Below are 24424 nucleotides of genomic sequence, written 5' to 3' on the forward strand. Positions count from 1 at the left end.
GAGTGTTTCATGTTTGAATCAGATGAAAAAGTCAGCTTCAAGCCTTACATTTCAGGTGATTATTTGAGAAAGCAAAGCATGCGCAAGGTGACCCTCAGTGCTCCCCTGATTGCTTCTAGCTGATGAATTTACCAAGTGTGTAATTTTCTATATTCTGTCTCATCAGAAGTACGTTATTATTAAAGAATGTTTTTATCTCTGTCTTATGTATTTTGGGTTGCGTAAAATACATCTGAACCACTTCATCAGAAAATGGATTACAGCAATTTTCAACCAAGTTTCATTAGTAATGCCAGTTGTGTTTCTTTCCTCTTCTCCCCCATCACATACCTCCAAAGTATTTCTTTGGATGTGACTGAAATTCTACAAGTCTGTGTGTCTATGTGTGTGTTTATCTATCTATCCGATCTATCGATCATTGATCTTATCTAGCCTGTCTATCTATGTATTCTATCTCTCCGATCTATCCTTTCTATTTGTCTGTCTGTCTGTCTGTCTGTCTGTCTGTCTGTCTGTCTATCTATCTATCTATCTATCTATCTATCTATCTATCTATCATCTATCTATCTATCTGCATTAGCAGTGTGCTTGCTATAGGTGTTTACTTAATTGTTTGCATAACAACACTACATTAGGATTCATAAGATACACAGTCAGAACCTAAGAATATAAATATGTGTATTGGGGGCGGCCGGTTAGCTCAGTTGGTTAGAGCGCGATGCTCGTAACACCAGGGTTGCCGGTTTGATTCCCACATGGGCCAGTGTGAGCTGCGCCCTCCACAACTAGATTGAAACAACTACTTGACTTGGAGCTGATGGGTCCTGGAAAAAACACACTTAAAATAAAAATAAAAGAAGTTAAAAATAAATATGTGTACTAACTTCTGTTATTTATCTAAAGAGTACATAGCAGTACAGGCCATTGCTTTGAAAACAGTGATGACATGGGGGCTCTCACATCATTTCTACTCTGCTGCGTGTCACTAGAGTTCTCTGGTCCATAATACTGTGTGAATTCTCTTTCCATTTCCTTTGTTTCTTCTTTTGGGACAAGGAGGGAAACATACTCGGACCATACCAGACGCTCTGAATCTTGTAGGGGCTAAGGGTAGTCACTGTATTTTCTCTTGTTATCCGTACTCCTGATGCAATAGTACATCCAAAGGGAGAACGCTGACTGGCTCTCAGGACTGACGGAGTTTATGGACATCAGTGGTTTGGGAAGCAGTATTTACAGGTTTTATTCCTGGTTATCTCATTTTGGGCATATGTGACTGGGGGCAAGTTAGTTCTGTTCCCTGGACTGCCATCTCATCCTAAATGACAGGATGGACTAGGCAGGACTGGCATGAGAAAGGGGCAGACTAGTTTTTCATTATATACTTTAATCATTGGTCCATATAATAATTTAAAAAATTACTTTACACCCCATGCCCCCCTTTAACTGGTGGCTTTGAACAAGAGACTCCACCTCTCTGAGCTACAATTGTCTTGTCCTAAGCGTCAGGGTAGACGAGGGTTGATATTTTGAAGAGGCCCCCAGACTCGCTGACTCTAGGAGTGTGGCCCAGGCAGGTGTGTGCTGAAAGCTGCCAGGTGACTGTTGTGTTCATACTCGGTTGTGAACCACTGTGTTAGTAATCTGTAATGTCATTTTTACAGTTGTCTTCACAATAAGGTCCTTAACTTGTTCAGTTCATCGTCTATTCTTTAAGAAGTCTCTTTTGGAAATGGACAAATGCTTTGTTCTTGAGGATACACTATGAACTCATGGGGCTTGGAGTAAAAAACAAACCAAAAAACCTATTCAGTCAGACCCTATAGATGTTCTCATTGGCTGTGGCAGATACTACAGCTTTGATTGAATGCAAAGTTTAGGAACTTCATCATGTGTGGTCAATACATGATAATAGCACATCGTGAGTTAGGTATCAGTGTCATTTTTTTTTTTTTTAAAGATTTTATTGGGGAAGGGGAACAGGACTTTATTGGGGACTTCCAGGACCTTTCCAAGTCAAATTGTTGTCTGCTTTCAATCTTAGTTGTGGAGGGCACAGCTCAGCTTCAGGTCCAGTCGCCATTGTTAGTTGCAGGGGGCGCAGCCCACCATCCCTTGCATGAGTTGAGGATTCGAACCGGCAACCTTGTGGTTGAGAGGACGAGCTCCAACCATCTGAGCCATCTGGCCACCCGGGAGCTCATTGACTTTATTCTAGTTGCAGAGGGCGCAGCTCGCTGGCCCATGTCGGAATCGAACCGGCAGCCCTGTTGCCCAGAGCTCGCGTTCTAACCAACTGAGCCACCCATCAGCCCATCATTGTCATTTTTCTTTTTTCCTAGATCATATCTAGCATGTATTTTTTTATTTTCCTTTTTATTAAATTGATTGGGGTGATATTGGTTAATAAAATTATATAAGTTTCAAGTGTACAATTCTGTAAAACAACATCCATATATTGCATTGTGTGTTCACCACCCAAAGTCAGATCACCTTCCTTCAGTATATATTGGACCCCCTTTACCTTCTTCTACCTGCCCTACCTGCCTTTCCCTTTAGCAACCGCTAAACTGTTGCCTGTGTCTATGAGTTTTTGCTTGTTTGTTTGTCTTTTTCATTTGTTGCTTTCAGTTTTATATTTCACATATGAGTGAAATCATACGGTTCTCAACTTTTGCTGTCTAACTCATTTTGCTTAGCATGGTCATTTCAAGATCCATCCATGCTTCATTGTCATTTTTGAAAGTAGGCTCCATTTTCTGAGCAGTAAAGTTTCTGTAAATTAATTCTGGTTTTTCTAAGTCTTTGCTCTCAAATTAATGACAGATGGAATGTTTAATTCTTATAAGGCAATTTGACTGCATAATTTTCTTAAAAGCAAATATGGATACTTTGCCTTGTTAAAATGTGTAGGTTAAACTGATTAATGTAGACCAGCCAGTTCATTAAACCATATGGTCAAAATCTGTTCAACTTACTTATTTTGTGTCTTTAAATATTTATTAAACTGTGTGCAATATAAAAACCCCATTTAAATTGGAATATAAAAAATTCTGTCACTGTAGGATTATAAAATATTTATTTTTGCCTTGTGACTTAGAGCCTCCAAAAAAAAAAAAAAAGCATGTCATGAACCTATATAACTTGATGAATGATAACTGCAACAAAATAGCCAAAATTTGTGAATTCAGAGTTTCCAAATGTGTTCATTCAATTAGTATAGTCATAAGATTGTATGTAAATAAATCTTCCATTTCTTTCAAAATGTGAAAGCGATGTTTCAGAGAAGACTTGACATTTTCGGTCCCTTTTTCTTGAGTTAGTAACATTAAAAAGAGTAGTTGTATTGCAGCGAGAGAGTAGCTGGTGCATTTTGGTGCCCGGTTTGATAGAGGCATCAAACTATTTTTGAGGGCAGAACTAAGTATCAGGGTTTTAAGTATTACTGTGATGATGGCCTGATGGTAGCCTGGGGAAGTGTAATATATTAAGCACCAGATCGCAAAAATTTATATTTTCATTTTTTCAGAAGTATCCTGAAGGAAATAAAAAAGGCACAAATGAATACCTTGATTGAAGAAAACTAGCTGATAAAAGATTTCCAAAGGAAAACTAGATACACAAACAAAACTTTTAGTAGCTAACACTGAATTTTTACTGTCACTCACTGCATTAAACACTGTATATGTAATACCTCATTTTATCTTCCTATTATAGGTAGAGACTATTTTTATCCTTAGTTTGCTGATGAGAAAACTGTGACACTGAAAGATTAGGTTTTTCTAGAAGCAGAAACAATTTGATTGCCAAGCTGGTTCTTAACTCTTGCTATTCTCATTTTATACTAAATGTATGTGCTAAAGCATTGCGTTACTCGATGTCAGTGATTCTCAGTATTGATATACATTAGAATCACATGGGAAGCTCTGAAAAAGTACTATGCTGGGCCCCACTGCCCGAGATTTTGGTCTGGTGAGGGGCTATGCATTGGGATTTTTAAAAAGATCTCTAGAGATTCTAATGGGAAGAGTTGGAAAAAATTAGTTTAAATATTAGGAGGCAGCATTACAAATTAAGTCTTGAGTTTTTTCACCTTTTTCTTCAATTCATATGTTTTTCCTAATATTCAGAAAAGATGGCATTGTTTGAGAATTGACAAGGATCTTTGAGCCTCTAGTGCTGTGCTCTAGCATTCATGGTTCAAAACGCGCTCCGTCCCCAACAGTGCTTACTTGAATTTTCCATTTTTAGGAAGAGGGTTGGGAAATCATGGGCCTCGTGCCTTATTCCTGATCCTGTAACGTAATCTGGGGAGCTAGAAGCTGGAGCAGTGCGCTAAGGACAGGCAATGAAAAGCTGTGTCTGATTCCCTAAATACGGCTCACCAGACTTCCCAGGAAGAATCCATGGAAGGGTTCCTAGCCATTTCTAAGAGATTCCTCCTGATTCTCCAGCGAGCTCAGGGAAACCTCTTGTGCTCCAGACCAAGCTACTTGAGATATATTTAGATTCACCATTATTGGGGTAAGACTTCATTCAGTTTCCCAGATTGAAATGGGCTGGTCTTTCCCTGAGAGAAACCCTGAGGGAGCCCAATTATCACAAGTGAAGGGCCAAAGCCCGACAAATACCAGACTAAACATCTTATTCTGGTGTAAGGTTTACAGTAGGGAAGGGCACTTTGCTTTCCAAGGAATTGTGTTTCTGTTAGTAGTTTTTCCAATGCCAATTATTAATTCAGAACTTGATGGCCAATGGCGTTTAACAAAGGAAATAACATTTGCATTTCTCTATATTATATTTTACACTAGAGAAATCAATCTTCTAAATACTTCCATAGGCTCAAATAAGAGAAAACCTTTTATTTCTTAGTCTTGAGAAAACATAAGCAAAGCCTATTTTCTTCCTGTGGACTTGGGACCACGTGCAGTCTTTGTGTGTGCTTTGTCCTTACACTTTCATGCACGTAAACACATGAGCTAAAGAAGGTAATGATAGCGGAGTAACTAAAGACCAACTCATTTCTACATTAAGGAATAACAGATACATTAATTAGGATTCCTTTTCTCTGTTACGTATTCAGATTCTTTTTATAGAGATAATGGAAACGTGTCTTGAACTTCTTTCTATTGTATATTATTAGAACTCTCTGTACAGATAAAAACACATCTTGAACTATTATAGCTTCAGCAAGAAAAGAAACAAAAGTAGAATTTGTTACAGAGGGATTGGAGAGTCCCTAGAATCCGTGAGCTAGGAGCGTTACAGGAATGGGCTGGAACCCTGTGGGAAGCCTTATCTCCTTTGCTTTTCTTTGCCTCGCTCTACACATCAGCTCCATTTGGCTTTGCTTCAGGCTCCCTTCTTCTGTCCCTCCATTCAGTGGTGGAATGTGGTTGCCTACAGCTTTTGTACATCCGGATGTATGGAAAGAAACTCATCTCTCTGTTCCAGCCTCCAGATTTCTGGAGAAAGCATGTGATTGACCGAGCTTGGGTCATGTACCTAGTCCCTGGACTAATTAGCTGTGGCCAGAGGGATAAGGTGTGTTTTGGGGAAACGTGGCAGTTCCACAGAAATCAGGTAGAACAATAGAAAGGATTGGCAGTGTCCACAATAGAGCAAACATTTAACAGGTGTTCATGGCACAGCATCAAAGAAAACATTCACTTGAAATAAAGTGCCTTAATTAAGACAATCAACTTGATATTTGGTTTCATCTATGCTGGTGTTTTATTTTAATTCTTATTTTTCTTATCAGCTGTAACTAGCATTTTCACATGCGGCTGGCTATAATCCTGGCATCAGGTTTTACCTATAGTAATAAGTTTAATATTAAGAAGTGTAAGTAAAACCTTACTTAATGAATCTTCTAATTGTTCTTTCATGCTGTGAATGTTGATGAATATGTAAGACAAAAAAAAGAAATACACTTAATTTGTCTATTGTTGCAAAGTCCCAGACATGCATTTGACTACTGTTAAAATGAACCGTTTTTGTATTTTGTGTTAGCTAAATAAAGAAAATAAGACTTTGAAAAGGATCAGCATGTTGTACATGGCCAAGCTGGGACCGGATGTAATAACTGAAGAGATCAACATCGATGATGAAGACCCGGCGACAGACCCCGACGGGGCTGCTGAGAGTTGTGTCTCCGTGCAGTGTCAGAAGCAAATCAAAGGTGGGACTCGTGGCTTCATTACTGAGCATTGTTTTGATAATGTTTCCCACCCCTGGTTGCACACTGGAATCACATGAGACCTTTAAAAAAATACTGATGCCCTGGGTTTTACCTCGAAAAAATTTGGATTCAGATGGGAGTCGCGTGGTTAAGAACTGTGAGAGGGTGAAACATCTGTGCTTGGTGAGTTGCTTTCTTGCTTGGGAGCAGGCTCTTTTGAAAGCCTTGTCTTGACAAGCAGCCAGTTGGCCTATAAACTCCTTAAGAATATGGACTATGTGTTAAGGTAGTTTTGATGAAATGAATGAAGGATGAATACAAATATATTCAGTCCACGCCTCCTGGTTGCCTGGTTCCTTACAGGCATCTTTGGGGAAGATTCCTTCCTAAATTGCTTGTTGTCTGTCCTCCAAGGACCTCTCGTCTGATTGAGGCAATGAGCTGTCAGCAGTATGCAGTATTCAGTAACTGTGTTGGCCAGCAAGAAGTGCTGTTGGGCAAGATCCCATGACCCATTCATTAAATACACATTAATTTGATTCATATATATAGACACACATTGTTTATGTTAAAGACGTAGGAAAGCAGGTTTTGGGTCAGTAACTGTTGGGGCACATGGCAGAAGCAGGACTCATTAGTTTGTTTGGTAGACAGCACTTCAATTGGAACTATAAAGAAGAAAGTACTGTGAGCCCACCAGATATACGGGTTCTGCATCTATGGATTCAACGAACCATGGATCGAAAATATTCAGGAAAAAAATGTTACGTTGTGGCCGACGTGTACTATGGTGTTAGGCATACGATGGTTGTATCTTTACTGAACATGTACGGACTTTTTTTGGGGGGTCGTTTCAATACAGTATAACAACTATTTACATAGCATTGATATTGTCTTACGTATCATATCTGGAGATGATTTAACGTGTACAGTAGGACGTGGTTAAGTTGTATGCAATCACTATGCCAGTTTACATAAGGGACTTATGTAAACAGTTTGGGATCTGCAGGGGTCCTGGAACCAATCCTCATGAAAATCAAGGGTGACTGTATAAAGAACGTCATCTTTACCTGACCCTCTACTCCCTTAACCTAAAAGCACATGATATTTATGTTGGTGGGGAGAGAGAAGTTTAAATAATTTTTTGTTGTTGTTCATAATTCTCCCTTCTGTTAGGTTTTGAATGGTATGGGCTCTTGTTCTTTTAGGATTAGCCAGCCAGTAGAGAAAGTGAATTTGAAATAAGTCTCTGAGAACTCCTTTAAGCTGGATTTATGTAAAAAGTTTGATTTAATTTGTAAATAACTACACAGCAGGTTTCTTATTTTCCTTGGGGAAGGGTAAGAAATTAAAAGTAGTTGAAAACTAAGTGGCAAAACCATAAGCCTAGGTGTAATCTCTGCTAAATCATATATATGTATTTTAACATTTGCATGATAAAAGTAACTTTAACACCAGAAGCTTTTGCACTTAGACATTTGCTAATATTTTTATTCTAGTAACCCAATTTTCACTAAACTCCAATAATAAGAAATATGAAATAAATTAAGAAACAAAACACCCACAACTCGGGAGGGAAAATTACTAGAATTAACCCTTTTTCAAATAGGTTGTATTTTGAGTCAGTTCAAATAATGTTTAAGGGCTATAAATTGGCAGCAAATCAGGATTTTTTTCTTCAAATCAAAATCTCCAAATTATGAACTGCTCAGTTGTTTATATTGTATTGTAACAAGAGCCCATGACTATTATAAAATAAAAAAGAAATTAATACAATGCTTTAATTTGTTTTGCTGAGAGCTTAAAAAATTTTACTCCTAAATGCCAGATCGTGTTCTCAAATGTGGGTTTGATAGAATGCGAAGAAAATATGATCTGCAACATTTAACATCACGAGATTGCCTGATACAAAATTATCCATAACACAATGGCTGTGTTGGGGGCCACAGCAGTGAGACTTCCATTGCCCTTGGCTTCTTCATTTTCCTTTTAATTGTTAAATAACCTTGACCATAAGCGACACCTGCCATAGGCATGTTCAATTCTTTTGACAACATTGATTTCTTCTTTTAAAAATAGGTTTATTTGTATTTTTTCTTTACAAATGCAGAACTTCGAGATCAAATCGTATCTGTTCAGGAGGAAAAGAAGATATTAGCCATTGAATTGGAAAACCTGAAAAGCAAACTTGTAGAAGTAATTGAAGAAGTACGTATCTTAGGCCTGAAATGCAAAGCCTTCAGTTTTTTTCAAGGTGTTTGGGGACCGGCCATGTTAACAACTTGGTCTTGGAAGCTAATTTCTGACTTGAGAACCATGTACCAATTTTACTCTGCCCTTTCCCCAGTATTTCAGATATACAAAAAGGTATAGAAAATGAGATCATGAACATTCATATACCCACTACCTAGCTCAAGAAATAAAACACTAAAATAGTGTTGGCGTGTCCCCTCTTGCCCCTCATAATTCACTATATAAGGCAAATTTGTAAGAATACCTGCAATTTAAATCATACACTTGATTGCTGCTGGTGAAGAAGTATTTTGCTTCTTCAGTGGATGGCTGGCTCGGTTGGAAAAGGCTACATCCTATACCTCCAACATAGACCTATGTGATAGGTAGATGGTCAAATGGGTTCAACTGGGTATTTGGAGAATCTTTTCCTTTTTCCTTTTCAATTGTCTTTAAGAGCAGGAGTACATAATTGCCTTCCTTTGCACGAGGCTTCAAGGATCTGCCTTTGCAACCTCGATTTAACTTGTGTCAGTGGTTTTCAGATTCTGTAGCCCAGAACTTCCCAACCAATGTGCTATATATAGCACATGTGCTTGATATTCCTCGGAGGGCTTACAAGGATGCCAAGGTATTGATCCCTTCAGCGAACAGCCTCCTCCAATTACCCATTTCCCATACACATATTATCATTTTTCTTAAGGGCCATAATGTGGAAAAGGTTGGGAAGCGGTGCCCACCAATCTGCCGCCCCAATTGCTTTGCCTTATTGTGGCAAAACATCCTAATGGGAAGAAGGATGATATGGTGGAGATGCATTAATGTTGGACAGTGTATAGCAGTTACTAATGGAAACCCAAAGCAAAATACAGCTTATACTAGAAGAAGTCGGTTCACAGACTATCTGGAAGTGCTGATGGATTGAGTCCCTTTCAGGATCATTGTCTTAATTTGTTTCTTGAGTGTAACCATAGGAAAGAGACAAAGAACATTTTGATGTACTCTGTTCCTCAATTATGATTATTTATTGATGATTCTCTCCCCTTCCACTTAGAGGTGTTATTAGAAGCCATTTCAGAAATTATTATGACTATTTCAGATATCTGAAAAGTATAAAAAACAAAATAATAAACATCCATATGCCTACTATCTAGTTTAACACATACAATATTACGGTAGTCTTTCTCTCCATAATTGCATTCTCCTTATTCCCTGCCCTATTTCCGCAAACAATCGTTATTCTGAACTTGGATTTTATCATTCCATTGCATGTATTTGTAGTACAATACATAGCATTTTGAGTGTTTTTAAACTGTATGAAGTGTACCAACTTTTTAAATTCCACATAACACATTTGAAATTTATCTACTTTGATACATGTAGCTTTACTTTTTTTTTTTTTTTTAACTGTCCTATGATATTCTCTTCTATTGAGAGATGCCAAAAATTACTTCAGATATTTAAGGTTTGGGGGAAGATTATCATACATATTTTATTTAAGCCAAAAGGCATCAAAGTCGAAGCTCTTTTATTTTAAAAATTCACGTGTGTTTTACTTAAGACACATATCAAAGCTTAAAATGAATACCAAAATTGAATATGAGATCTCTGACTAAATGGTTCATGTGTTTTCTGGGTGCCCTCTAGTTGGATTTTGGCACTAAAACTATCAGTCATGTACCCCAACCAGCTAGAACACTACCATGTTTAGGGCCCAAGGTCAATGCAATAAGGATTATGTAAATGAGCTCGCCCAAATTTACATCCTAACTTTAATAGCTACTTTTGAGGCTTTAAGAAGAGCTTGAATAAAAGGCTAACACAGTAAAACCAATTACTACTTTAAATTGTTAGCCTCTTGTTGAAAGTTGAACAGCAATTTTTTTTTTATCATGTTACATTTTACTATTTTGGGTGTTTTCTCCCCCCCAAAAAAACTCACATTTTTAGGTTAATAAAGTCAAACAAGAAAAAGATGTTTTAAATTCAGAAGTCCTTGAACAGAGAAAAGTCTTAGAAAAATGCAATAGAGGTACGTGTTTCCAGTTTTTTTCCTCCAGTATGTATGTAATTTGTTTTGTTTATATATTTTATTGTGTTGCTTTATATCTGTGCCCAGAGATTTTTGTAGCAAGAGTCTTCTCTTACAGTGTGTTTTCCTAACTTCTAACGAGTCGCTCTCATTTCTATTTTATCACCCACCGTTGAGTCTTGGGACATTACTTAAGGAACTCATGACACACTCATTTTGAAACTTAAAACCTTGCTACTAATCTGCCCTTCATATATCTTGGGACCATAACCATACTGGCTATCCCGTCAATCTTTATGTATTTGGTTGGCTATTTAGTAAACCTCTCTTCAGAAGAGATTGGTTTATCTACATAAATACATGCAACATTATGTGACAAAATTTTAAATTAAGAGGATATGGAAAATGTGACAAAGGGAAGGTGAGAATATATTGAAATACAGAGTGCGTACTTGCTCTGAGGTCTTATATGTTTCTTGCCTGAGTACCTGAAATTTGGCTCTGAGCAATGTAGGGGTCAGTACGATGCTCTCATCATCTCACAAATTCATGATCATTTATATGAATCACATAAAAATGAACTTATTGATCAGGAGAAGCAGACCTGGTTGCCTGGTGAGAAGGAAATTTCTCCAAAAGCTGCTTCTAGAGAAGACTGTAGTTTGATGTTACTTGTAAAACACAGCATCAAGCGGGAAGGGGCTGTTTCTGTGTCCCCTGCTTTAGAAAAAGGGAGTGATGCCAAATTTTAGTTCTGCAAACATAATTCTAAGGGGGGACTTACTTTGCTCTTTGTTCTCTCTTTTTATTTTTTGCCTCAGCCATTCTCTTTCCTAATTCAGAAGGTACAACACTAAAAGGAAATCTTTCCAACATAGGGCTTTCCCTGTTGCTCACAATAATTCTCCATCTTGGCATTCTTCATGACTTGAGATTTTTGAACAAATAAGGGTCTTGTAGTTAATTGTGGGAGATGCATGAGATTGTAATGTTTTCTCAGTTCTTTCTGCCTTTAAGAATATGGAAATGGTGTAGAGGAATTTTCAGTCTTAATGCTGTACTGTGCTAGAAACAGCATTCTGCAAAGGTTAGTCACGTGGATCTTGCCTTCTGAGAGCCCCCCATCTAAGAAGCGAGAGATTATATAAATAAATACATGAGCAGGACCAACCTAATTTCTTTTACCATCCAAGTAAAAAGGACCAGGACATATGAAAATTAACTTTTTATTATAGTATTTTGGGCATAGAAAAGAGAGTGAATTATCTTGCCCAGGGTTTCTTCATAAGTCATCGTTTTCTGGGTTTCCTCCATGAAATTTCTTTTTTAAGTAGTTTTGAACATCATTTAGTGCCCAGGGACCTATAATTCACATCACAAACCACCACTTACATTGCTTTACTTGCATAAGACTCTCAGCCTTTCCTCCAAGTAGGCAGTAGATTTCCAGAGTGTAGCGTTTGAAATTCTATGTCATTACAGCAGCAAACCCGTCCTTAGTCAGTTAGGACTGAAGTGCCCTGGCCAAACACTGTGTGGAAGCAGCCATTAGGAAGCTTTTATTGATATGACGCAGCTCAGGATTGAAAGGGCCTCACCAGAAGCAGATGGAGAGACTGGTGTGATACCTGCCTGTGTTGTGCCTAGTTTCTAACGGCGGCGTCATGGCTCCCTCTGCTCTGTCTATATCATTATGTAACACAATAGGCCAGAAAATCTCAGAAGGTCGCACTTGTGTTGCTTTTCTTTGCTGGGACCTTCCCTTTGAAGATTTCTGCCCTACGGGAACTCTTTCATGCAAAGCTCTGACTCTGGGCCCGAATGGATCTAAGGCTGCGTCCCTTCTTTGTAAACAGGGAAAACACTTAAAAAGAACGCATGTTGTTTCTTTTTATTCAGCTAATATGCTTTTTTTGATGGAGAGTATAGATTCATATAGGAAAAGGAAAAAAAATCTCATTTTTCCAGTCCTGAGATAAGTACTATTAACATTTTAGTGTATATTTTTCTGATCGTAAAAAAACAAAACAAAACAACCTTAGATATACATTACATTGCTTGTTAAATATGTTTATCACCTATATGGAAGACAAAGAAAATAACAGCAAAATAATTTTGTCTTTACCCATGGATAGCTTATAAGCCCCTGAAGATGCCTTTCTACTCGCACCCCTCCCTTGGATTTTTATCATTTGTTTATAGCTTTGCCAAATCCATATGTATCCCCAAACGGCATATTGTGTAATTTTGCATGTTTTTGAACCTTGTATAAATGGTATCATTTTGCATATGCCCTTCTGTAGCTTTCTGTGTTTGTGAGGTTGTTGGACTTGGCTCTGGTATGTGTGTTTTCACTGCTGTATAATGTGTCGTTGTGTTTATACCAAAATTCATTTTCCAGTGTCCTTTTTGGTGGACATTTGAGTTTTCTCCAGTTTTTTGCTATTCCAGGTTATGCTGTTAGGAAAATTCTTACACATGTCTCCTAGCGCACATGTCTAAGAGTTTCACTAAGGTATATGCCAAATATAAAATTTTATCTTCAATTTCACTACATAATGCCAAATTAGTTTTTAAACAGATTTATGAGATTACACTCCTATTAGCAGTGTATTTGTTCCCATTGTTCTCTGTCCTCTCCAAATTTGATAACGTGCTTTTTAACTTTTGCCAGTTGCCTTTTAAGGTTTTTATTTTCCATTTCCCTGATTACTAATGAAGGTGAGTATCTTACCACATGTTTATTGGCCTTTCAGACATGTCTTGTCTTCTGTGGAATGCCTTGTGGATATGTTTTGTATGTGGCTTTTAAAAAACAAAAATGAAATCATTCAAAAATTAGGAATGCCTTTGCATTCAATAAATACACTTCTATGATATAATTTTGATGACAGAATAATATTTCTTGTACATACCATACTTCACTGATCCTTCCTTGTTGGACCGTTTAGATTTTTTTTACTATTTTCAGCAACAATGCAGAGAGCATCCCAGCAACTAAATATATATATTTATGATTTTTTCTCTTAGGAGAATAAATACATTTCTAAAAGTGGAATCGTTGAGTCAAAGAGTATGAATAATTTTAGATTTTTGACTCCGATTGCCCTCCAAAAAGGTTTCATCAATTGATATTCCAACCAACAATGGTTGTGGGTGCTTATATGCCTGTATAAGGAATCTTTCAACACTGTTTTTCATCCATATTCCTGATAATCTGTGTGGCATATTGCTCGTTTTCTTCCCCTTGTCTTCTTAAGTGTCCATGCTGGCAGTAGAAGAGTATGAGGAAATGCAGGTAAACTTGGAACTGGAGAGGGACCTTCGAAAGGAAGCCGAGTCCTTTGCACAAGAGGTAAGTTTCTTGTAGAGACCTCGTTTTTTATTTTTAAAAGCACGTTGCAGATGACACACCAGAATATTTTTTAAGGTTGAATTATAACATTACTTTGAATTAAGGATCAGCTGATTTAGGGAGGCAGCTGTGGAATAGTATCAGGTTCACCGAAGTCGGTGTCAGAAGATCTGGGTTCAAATTACCTTAAAGCCTCTTGGAGTGTCTCTTAGCCTCTTGGGGCATCACTTTCACCGCCTGTAAAATGGGTGATGTTACCCACCTAACCAAGTGGATTTTAAATTCAAATGGCATGATTTTTCAAAGGTATTTTGTAAACTCTAAAATGCTTCATAGGGGAAAGAAATTTTCTTTCGGGATACCTACAACTTGTGATGGAAAGTTTAGCTTGAGTGTAGGATTTTTCGATGTTTCAGATAGCCTTACGAACGAATCTAGGTTCATCTTGATATGCCATCTCAAATAGCAGTGCCATGGTATTAGTCTTTCTCTTTGGCTACCTTACAGTGCTGTCATTATGTGAGCTGATTCTTCCACTTGCTGTGAAAACATTGCCATGTTGTACATCCATTATCGCGTCCTTTCACCAGCCAGAGATAAGCTCTGAGCTTCTCATGTTCCGGCTTACCTTTGTTGACATGCAGTCATTGGGTGTTCCATGTCTCTGGCATTGGTTTCCAGGGAATTGATGAGGTACCAGTTGGCTGACCTGTAACAGCTCATGATGGGGAGCTGATCCGCATGAGATGTCCATCGTGTATGAATATTTTGAATCTGTGTGTATACTGTAGGTTGAAGGAGAGTAGCGAAGGAAATGAAAAACATTCTTAGGTGGAAGTACCCACAGGATACAAAGAAGACAAAGCATGGGGTTATGCAAATGACATTTGAAAATCAGATTATGGTTTTGTGCAGGAGTCTTTCTGTGCTTGAATATAGCTGTGCTAGCAATGAACTCTATAAAAGGTTTAGCCCAAGAAGATCTGATTTGAAATACTATGATTCATTTTATTCAGAGAGCTTAATGAAAGGTGAGTAAATATTGTTCTCTTAATACTTGGAAGAAAGAAAAAAAGAATTGGAGTGTGTCACAGCCCTTTGGAAGAAGCTGCAGCAATATAAATAATGGAACTAAATAAACAGTTGAAGGGGATGGAGAGTAGAGATAATGTGAAGACGCCTCCATTGCAAAAATGAAAAGGTTGGCTGATTTTTGACCTGAATGCCAGGGTCTTATTTTGAGAGACATTTTCAGTTTTCCATCTGTTGTTTATAAAATGCTGTTGGAATACAAAGCAGCTCAAAGAAAACTTGAAGGCCATGCAATAGCAGAGAAGATAGATGGAAGAAGCAAGATTCCACTCGGAATATGGAAATGAATGATTTACTCTGCTATTCACCTGGGAGCAATTGGTGGGAACAATGATGCTGACATATTCACCCAGAATGAGGAGAAAGATGTTTGCAGATGGGAAGCGAGAACAGTGATGTTACTAATGGCATACATATTTGCAATGGTGCTCAGTAATTGTACAATACCTAGATTGGATTTACACCATAGTGAGAAGAAAACTATTTTTAAAAATAAAGCTACTTAAGAACCCATATATCTTTCCTTTTACATGGTTTACAAGTTCTCAGATTTTCATCAGATGACTATGGCTAAAAGATTCATGACTTAGTTTAACAAGAGAAGTACCAGCTTTTTACATTTTGTTCCTTATTACGTTCAGCAAACACTGTGTTAAGCCAGCCACCGTGCTGATAGTGGGACTATAACGGTGAAGAAGGCAAATTTGGGCTCTGCCCTTTGAAACTTACTGTCTAGAGCCTTAAAGTTAATTTACTTGATATATTTAATTATAAAAGGAATATGTATGCTTTGTAAAAATACAAACAATTCTCAGATGTATAAAGTAAACATTGAAAGCTTCTTCCCTGACTCCTGCTCCCCCCTTGTCCTTTAAAAAACAAAAACATGATCACCTATTGGCTGACTTGTGTAGGATATTAAGGGAAAGAAATAACAGGTGAATAGAAACTAATGTTATTTTCAATTATAGGAAGTTGTGGAGATTAAATAACTAGTATATGTAAATTGCTTAATAAAGTGCTCGATAAATATTAATACACTGTTTTCCTTCTCTTTTTTTACCTTCCTCTCGTTAACTACTTCCATCACTGGAGAAAACTAATTGGTTTAAAACAAAACGTTAGGTCTAGTAAATAGAAGATAAGATTGTTTAGGTTGTTAGGAGCTTGGGCTTTTAAAGTAGACAGATCGGGGTTTACATCCTGGTTTTGTCCTTGGAAAAGTTGCTTAATTCCTCTGAGCTTTAGTTACCGTAGTACGAAAAACGGGATAATATTTACTAGTATCTACTTGACAGCGTTGTTCTAAGGATTAGATGATATAATATATGTAAAATGATTACTGCCATAAGTATCACATAATGTTTAGTAAATTTTAGCTACTCATAATAGAAGCATTTAACTCATAGATTGATGGGAGGATTAAAATAATGCATATAAAATATTTATTTGAGTACCTGGCATAAGATAAGTTCTTTGATAAATATTAGCTACTACTATTAGTATGAATGGATTTTAAAGCCGTAACAAAGTATTAAAAACTGAAGGATAGGAATACATTTTTGTACCTTGTTGAGGCAGGGATAAAGGCACTAAAGATTGTGTAAAAGTTGTGAGAGAAATCAGAGCAATCATTACTTCTAAGACCGTTATAGTATTGAATTCAGAAATTGACTTTAACTTTTTAATAAAAACTCCACATACTTGCCCTTTGCTTCAGTGTCAGTTGAGGAGATAATGTGAGATTGGTTAATCAGTAGGTACGTTTTTGTCATTAATTTTTGTAGATGTTCATTGAGCAAAACAAGCTAAAGCGACAAAGCCACCTCCTGCTACAGAGCTCTGCTCCTGACCAGCAGCTTCTGAAAGCTTTAGAGGAAAATGCAAAACTCACCGAGCAACTCGAGGAAGAGAGAATTCAGCATCAACAAAAGGTAAAAGATTTTCTCCTGGAGTCTTCACACACACACACACACACACACACACACACACACACACACACTCTTAAAATGAGAGGAGTCAGTCTAGTCACTTTGAGTTCCACATTTTGCCTTACTAAGTTACCAAGTCACCTTTTACAAAAAAATAACTATCAGGGCGCGGCCGGTTAGCTCAGTTGGTTAGAGTGTGGTGCTGCTAACACCAAGGTTGCCAGTTCGATCCCGACATGGGCCACTGTGAGCTGTGCCCTCCTTAAAAAAACCAACAAACTACCAAATGAACTTAATTTAGTGCCCAACTGAAATTTATAGCGCCCTATTGTAGAATGGCCTTTAAATTGTCTAAAAGATCAGAAGAAGTGAGGAAAATAAATACAACTCAAAAAGAGCTTGTATAATGCACACACTGCACCATTTGGAAATTTGAGTTGATTGTGTTTTTTAGAGACTGTCTACCCTAGGAGAGTATTAGTCTCAATGAGTGAGTTGAAGGGAATAGGTTTAATTCCAAGAGGGGGGAAATATCCATGTTAGTAGTCATTGTTAGCTTAGAGAAAATTTCTGATGTTGTAAAGTTGCACGAATGTGTGTGTTTAAAGACTTCCTAAGTGGTGATTTCAGTTTGTTGGAGTGGAGCTATTCCAGCTGGCACGGCCTAGCTTGGTGTGCTAGGCAGAAGGGATAGTCAGTGTGGACGGGAAAGTGAGAAAGAGGAAGCAGGACAGATGAAGAGATGTAACAAAAGCTTCCAAGTTAAAGAAGCCACTTAAGAAAGATTACGTCAATATATATCCTACTTACAGAGTACCTACCGTGGTTCCCTGAAAATAAGACCTAGCCGGACCATCAGCTCTAAGGCGTCTTTTGGAGCAAAAATTAATACGAGACTGGGTCTTATATTGATTTTTGTTCCAAAAGACGCCTTAGAGCTGATGGTCCGGCTAGGTCTTATTTTCGGGGAATCACGGTAGTTTGTGAAGGAAAGGCTGTTCGCTACTACTATTTATTATCACCTGTCGAATTCTCTTTATGCAACAAAATTGACAGTTAATCCTGGGAAGTTTCTGACATTTTTACAAAGTTGGTAGTGAAGTAGAGTTGATTTTTTTCTTTTCCCTCAATAAAAAATGGTGGTATATGTGTAGAGAACCTCTAGATCAAGGGTGTCCAAACTTTTTCAATGTTTTTCACCAAAGGCCATAGGCGGTAAAATACACAAACAGCCGGGCCACTCACTCGAGGTGAAGTACATATTGCCTCACCTGGTTTATTTAAGTAAACTAAATATACTTTTGGAATTTGCTGTGGGCCAATTAACAATGGATGGCGGGCTGCAGTTGGCCCGTGGGCCGCAGTTTGGACACCCCTGATCTAGGTGAATAGTGGTTACCCCTGGGAAAGAGGACTGGGGAATAGGATGGGAAGGACAGTGTTTCTTTTTGTTCCCCCCCCCCCCACATACTAGAATTACCATTTTAAATAAAGAGAGAATAAAAGAATGTTTTCTTTCAAATTTAGCTTATGCTAGAATTTTTTGGTTCTGAAAAGTCCTACTTGTAGTTAACTCATTTAGTATATAACACATGCCTAGAACCTACTGAATTGAACTGAGGTATGGGACTAACTAAATTGTTGTGTGGGTGCCTTGTTGGGGTAGGGGGAAAGGTACTAAAGATTAGGTCAAAGTTATGAGTGAAATTACAGCAATCGAGACTTCTAATACTGTTATGTGATACCGTTATTCTGTATAATCTTTCATGTGTGTGGTTTAGAATAATTCTTACCTGTCTTTAAGTTCCCTTGCAGATTCAGCAATCTTTTAAACACACTGTATTGTTTTTATAATTATAAAAAATAACATATGCTACTTCTAATAAACTAATTTTAAAAATATAGAAAAAGTTAAAGAAGAAAATTAAGAATCTCTTATTTTGGTGCATATCCCAATGCTATGTAAATATATACTTTTATGAATATGGTTTAAATGGAATCGTAACATGCATACTGTTCTACAACCTGACTTTTTTTTCAATTGGTAATACATCTTCCCATGTCAGTGTATAGTGAGCTATGTGATTTGAAATGGTTGCATAGTATTTCATTTAAGAACACACAAGAATTTATTAAATCAATAATATTGGCAGATGCTTAGTTCCTATTTTTCCCTGTTACAAAGAGCACTTTAGTAAATATATTTGAACACTTCTCTTACTATTTTTTTTTTTTTTTAAGATTTTATTGGGCAAGGGGAACAGGACTTTATTGGGGAACAGTGTGTACTTCCAGGACTTTTTCCCAAGTCAAGTTGTTTGTCCTTTCAATCTTAGTTGTGGAGGGCACAGCTCAGCTCCAGGTTCAGTTGCCGTTACTAGTTGCAGGGGGTGCAGCCCACCATCCCTTGCAGGAGTCGAACCGGCAACCTTGTGGTTGAGAGGATGCACTCCAACCAACTGAGCCATCTGGGAGGCAGCTCAGCTCAAGGTGCTGTGTTCAATCTTAGTTGCAGGGGACGGAGCCCACCATCCCTTTCGGGACTCGAGGAATTGAACCAGCAACCTTGTGGTTGAGAGTCCACTGGCCCATGTGGGAATCAAGCAGGCAGCCTTTGGAGTTAGGAGCATGGAGCTCCAACCGCCTGAGCCACAGGGCCAGGACCCCTCTTACTATTTCTTTAGAACAAATTCTAAAAGTAGTATTACCGAATTAAAGAGCCTTTCCTTTTATTTTATTTTTTAAATTTTTTAGTACTTGTTACCAAATTGTACCCCCAGGAGTCTTTTTAATACTACGAACTTTTCTCTTGACAGTGGGTATGAAAGTATTCATCTGTTTTAAATGAATTTTTTAGGTATGATTGATTTTACTTTTTTGACTCACATTTAACAATGAAATTATCTGGGACATAAGTCTCCAGTAAATTTATATTGAATCAGATAGCTGATAATAATTTGAAGTATTATCTGTATCCCAGAATTTTCATAGTTTTTAAGATGGATATGGAATCTCTTTGCTATGAAGTACAAAGTAAAAGGGAAACCTTTATTTTTTCCCTTTATTTTCCTTGACACACAGGAAAAACTATATCACCCCATAAAGTCTGTTTATAACTTATAGGTCAAAGAATTGAAAGAGCAACTAGAAAATGAAACACTCCACAAAGAGATACACAACCTCAAACAGCAACTGGAACTTCTAGAAGAAGATAAGAAAGAATTGGAATTGAAATACCAGAATTCAGAGGAGAAAGCCAGAAATTTAAAGCATTCCGGTAAAAGCACTGAGTAGGCTACTATGTCTTATTATTAATCTCCCATTCCCAGTACAAAACCTGGCATATAGTTAGTCCAGAACGTTTACTGAACGCTGCCTATAGAAAAATACCAGGATTTGTTTTTGAATTCTTTCATTTCTGCCTATTCCAGTTCACTAAAACGGCCAGTATAATCGAACGATTCATAAATATTTAGACTTCTCTTTTGGAGTCAGAGACTTTATGAACATCATATATAGAAGTAAGAGACAAAAATACCATTAATATGGGAAGACCAGAATTTCAGCATTTCTCAGGGTTTCAGTGATGAGTGTTTGTTAAGTGCTTATTTTGTTCATTTTAGGGTGTGCATTAAAGAAGGAATTAAGCTTTTTAGATTTATGCCACCTTCGTCTTTGGCATCTAATTATACACATGAAATAATTCTTACAATATCACACCTAAAATAAAATGGGCAACAATATACATATTAAATGGAAAACTTTTAAAACACCAGGGGATACTTAAATCAAAGGATTTATTCATTCAGTTCTAGAAAGCTTAACAGGAATGTGTGAGTTAGATTACTACACAGGGATAAGTAATAAGTTTTTGTTGGAAGGTAGGTAATTTAAGGAAGCAGGTCATTCCCTTTATAACAGCCTCAATATTCACTTCAGATATTTCTGGTTAATTTTATACTAGAATTTTGAAATTTGTACAGAAGAACCAAGTTGGCTTTCTTCCTTTAAAAAATATTCAATGCTTTCTAATCCACGATGAAAATTAATTACAATTTATTTTTTAAAAATCTAAAATTAAGAAGTATTCCATTCTTTTTAGTGAATATCAGGGCAGCCTGTAGTGAAAGCTGCCAATCTTTGTTACAAATGGAGGGGGCAGATGCTAGAGATACTTGAGATTTGATTTTGAACGTTTTATTTAGTTTCTGCCGTGTGTGTACCCAGCCATACCCTAAGGTACCATAAGAAACATAGAAGAAAAGAAACCATGCGTTTTGTCCTTGAGGAACTCAGACTCCCTTTGGGGATAGTCATATGCATATGGAATAACTAGAGAATTCTCCGTGTCAGAGAGCTTAGCCCACACTGCTTATTTAAATATTGAGAATAAAAACAGATGGACAGATCATTGAGGGGTACAGGCAGTCGTGGAAAGTGGAATGGCTGTGGAGAGAGAGCGAGCTTCTCCTGAGTGCATACAATATTCAGACGTAGGCCCATTGGAGTCCATATGCGTGGTATTTCCATCTGTGAGATACATTTAAATTGTGCTCCTTGAAGTAAGGAATTGTCTGGAACAGCACCAAGCACAGGCCCTTTCACGTTGTTGATGTGTAGTAAATAATTGTTTCATTAAAGACTTCAATGAATCGAATGACTGTATTTCAGAATGTTCTTCACAAGAACAAACAGTTTCTGAGTTACAGATATTGGCGAGTCTGAGTCTGGTTAACATCAAGAACACTAGGATTTGCCGTTTTTGAATGAAATTAAGTGGAGGAGGAAAGCATGCTATTAAAATTCAGTACTAAATGTCATCTTTAAAATTAATTCTTGGTCTATAACACTTTAAAAGTCAAGTATTAACAATTTCTTAGTGTTTGAGTCATATATCCCATTGTTAACAAATATTTCTTCAACCTACTCAATCCTTACTTCCCACCCATCCAGCCGTTGTCTTGGTTTTTTTCTTTCCCATAGTTGTGTATATGCGACAGCAAAAAGATGGTAACGTTTTCTTGTAACGTATGTAAGGCCTCTTTTGCATTCGTGAAAATAGGCTGGACGATGATAAGTTTCAAAAGTTCTGTAGTTTCATATGGAAATTTTTAACTTTGCCTTTGCCTTGGTAAAAAGAACAGGACTTGGAAAGAGGTTATGTTTATTCCTTTGCGTGTGTTAAGTTGCTTGTTTCAGCTCTTTCCTGAACGTGTGATCTTTGTGCAGTTGATGAGCTCCAGAAACGGGTGAACCAGTCCGAGAATTCCGTACCTCCGCCGCCACCTCCACCACCACCGCTGCCGCCGCCTCCTCCCAACCCTATCCGGTAAGCGCCTCCAGGAAGGCCGCGCTGCGTGCAGTGTCCTTCCTTGTCAGACAACCAGAAGTGTATGTTAGTGCTTTTTTTTTTTTTTTTTAAATACTGGCTTAGATTGCATCATTAGAGGGATGGTGAAAAGTATGAAAGATACCAACTGGGGTGTCCGAGAATTTTCTAAAGACCAGTGTATTATTCCTTTTGTGTAATGGAAAGGGCCTAAAAAGACACCTGGCAAAGGCATTCTTGAGGCTTACAAGTGTTCTTCTGTTGTTGATGGCTGATTCCTTGTGGATGTTCCAAACCCAGGAACTAGACACTTAAAAATTTGTTTTTGATAACTTCAGTTGTAAAATTTCATTCAGTGACGTTAGGATTTCCTTTAACCGGAAGACCAAGGAATTTTGAGATTTTCCAGAATGTTTTTATCTTTTCTTCTCTCACAAATGTGAATTTGAAAAGCTCTGGTTTGTTCAGTTATTTGAAAAATGAAAGCACCAACCTATACGAAAAGTTAACAGTGCTGACTGTTATAAACTAGTAATTAAACTAAAAGTACTAATTATTTTTTATCCTTACCCTCATATTTAAACCTTTACTAATGCTGAGAGAGGAACCTTCCATAAGAAGACAGCATTATTTTTAAATTCTTGTGACAGGAAGTCATATATGCAGGCAAGAATTCACTGTTTCTGAAGCCTATGGTGACTCGATGGTATTGAGCGCCAGAATTAAGCACAATACACCCTAGGAGACTGAGTCAGATTTTGCCTTCTTTGTGCTTCTTCACTCCACCATGCAGAATTACGTAAGATAATCCACTTGCTGTGGTAACAGCGTACCTCATCTTGTCATGATGTTAGCTGCTTCCGTATAATTTAGTCTTGAACAAATGGAATTTAAAATTTTGCTGGATTTTTACCTTTCATTAACTCATGTGATTTATTTAATCCTTTCACACAGAGAGGCCATTTATTCAAACTTCCTACCTTTGCCAATCCATCTGAATAGAATGTGTAGCATGTTCCTCCCACACGACTATGAAAATGGGACTTTGCCTTTTAAAAACGTCCTCATTAGTTTTCCTTACTGAGTGGGATATGACATAATCTACTTTAAGCCATTGAAGTGGTTAAAGCAAAATAATTTTTACACGTGATCGATCCAAGAGTCAATTGAAAGAATTTCAAGTATTTTAAATTCTTTCTCTCCTGGGTTGCTAAATCTGTAGGATATAATGTGAATTTGACATTTAAAATGGAAAATTCATCACTTTGATCTTTCTCTAAGGTCTGGAGTTTTGAGTTGATAAGAAAGGTCACTTCTGCCTATGAGGAGGGAGAACTATTAAAAAGTGATTATAGTCTTGCTGTTGGCCTTTAATTTTTAGTCTCAGAAATCTTGAGAGCCCTTAGAATTAAAAGTAAAGTATAGCCTAAATAGAGTATTTTTTCAAAGAGCTCTTTATATTACATTGAAAAATGAATGTAGGATTCAGACTATATATCTAACGCATGAATTCTTTTATAAGGCCCTTTAAAGAAAATTTTCATTGAATACATGATTTTTATTTTAAGATGAATTTAAAAAGTATAAGACATAATTTCTCAGTAGAAAGAGATTTTTTTTCTTCGGTAAGGAGTACATTCTTGTCAAAGAAATGTATTTGCATATGTATTGAGTTTCAGGGGAGTTTGAACCCATTAATCAAGGTTTTCTATCTTTGTTCCTGAGCCATTTGTTTTACCCTGATGTATATCATGGATAGAAATGAAAGTGGGGAAAAAAAAGATGAAGGCCTGTGGCTTTTTTAAGTGGCTTTATTGCTTTCTCCTCCTCTTCCTGCTCATTTGACCTAGAGGACAGGTGGGAGAGACAGAAGAGAGGAAGAAGACATACTTTGGTCATTTCATACTTGTGGTGGTGAAATTAGGACAGGTCCTGAGCAAGTGTGGCTCATGGGGGAAGGGTAGGTTGTTTTAGTGTATTAGAGTTCTCCAGAGAGATGAATCAATAGGGTGTATGGGGGTGTACACATACATATATAAATGAGTGTATGTGTACATTCATACATATACATCATATACGTATACATAAACAGATTTCTTCTAAGGAACTGGTTCCCATGATTATGGACATTGACAAGTCCCAGCTCTGCAGGGTGAGTCAGCAAACTGGTGACTCAGGAGAGCTGATGGAGTAGTTTCAGTCCAAAGGTCAGCAGGCTCGAGATCCGGGAAGAGGCAATGTTTCAGTTTGACTCTGAAAGCAGGAAAAAACA

General features: G+C 37.4%; 1 protein-coding gene and 1 non-coding gene across 3 annotated transcripts in view; both read left to right on the forward strand.

The window, feature by feature from the left end:
- Positions 1 to 24424, forward strand: part of SHTN1 (shootin 1) — a 94122-nt gene that overhangs the window by 31067 nt on the left and 38631 nt on the right. For both annotated transcript variants that reach the window (XM_088791841.1, XM_019725249.3), the window contains exons 5-11: positions 6013 to 6181; positions 8292 to 8389; positions 10364 to 10445; positions 13706 to 13800; positions 16680 to 16826; positions 19947 to 20100; positions 22053 to 22152. In XM_088791841.1, the coding sequence (XP_088647967.1) occupies positions 6013 to 6181; positions 8292 to 8389; positions 10364 to 10445; positions 13706 to 13800; positions 16680 to 16826; positions 19947 to 20100; positions 22053 to 22152 (845 nt within the window). The remainder of the gene's footprint in view (positions 1 to 6012; positions 6182 to 8291; positions 8390 to 10363; positions 10446 to 13705; positions 13801 to 16679; positions 16827 to 19946; positions 20101 to 22052; positions 22153 to 24424) is intronic.
- On the forward strand, positions 16994 to 17067 carry TRNAS-GCU (transfer RNA serine (anticodon GCU)). Its single transcript has one exon. It is a non-coding gene; the product is annotated as a tRNA-Ser (tRNA).

This window comes from Rhinolophus sinicus, chromosome 15 (assembly GCF_057876585.1).
Source record: "Rhinolophus sinicus isolate RSI-liver-muscle chromosome 15, RSI-T2T, whole genome shotgun sequence".
Classification (NCBI taxonomy): Eukaryota; Metazoa; Chordata; class Mammalia; order Chiroptera; family Rhinolophidae; genus Rhinolophus; species Rhinolophus sinicus.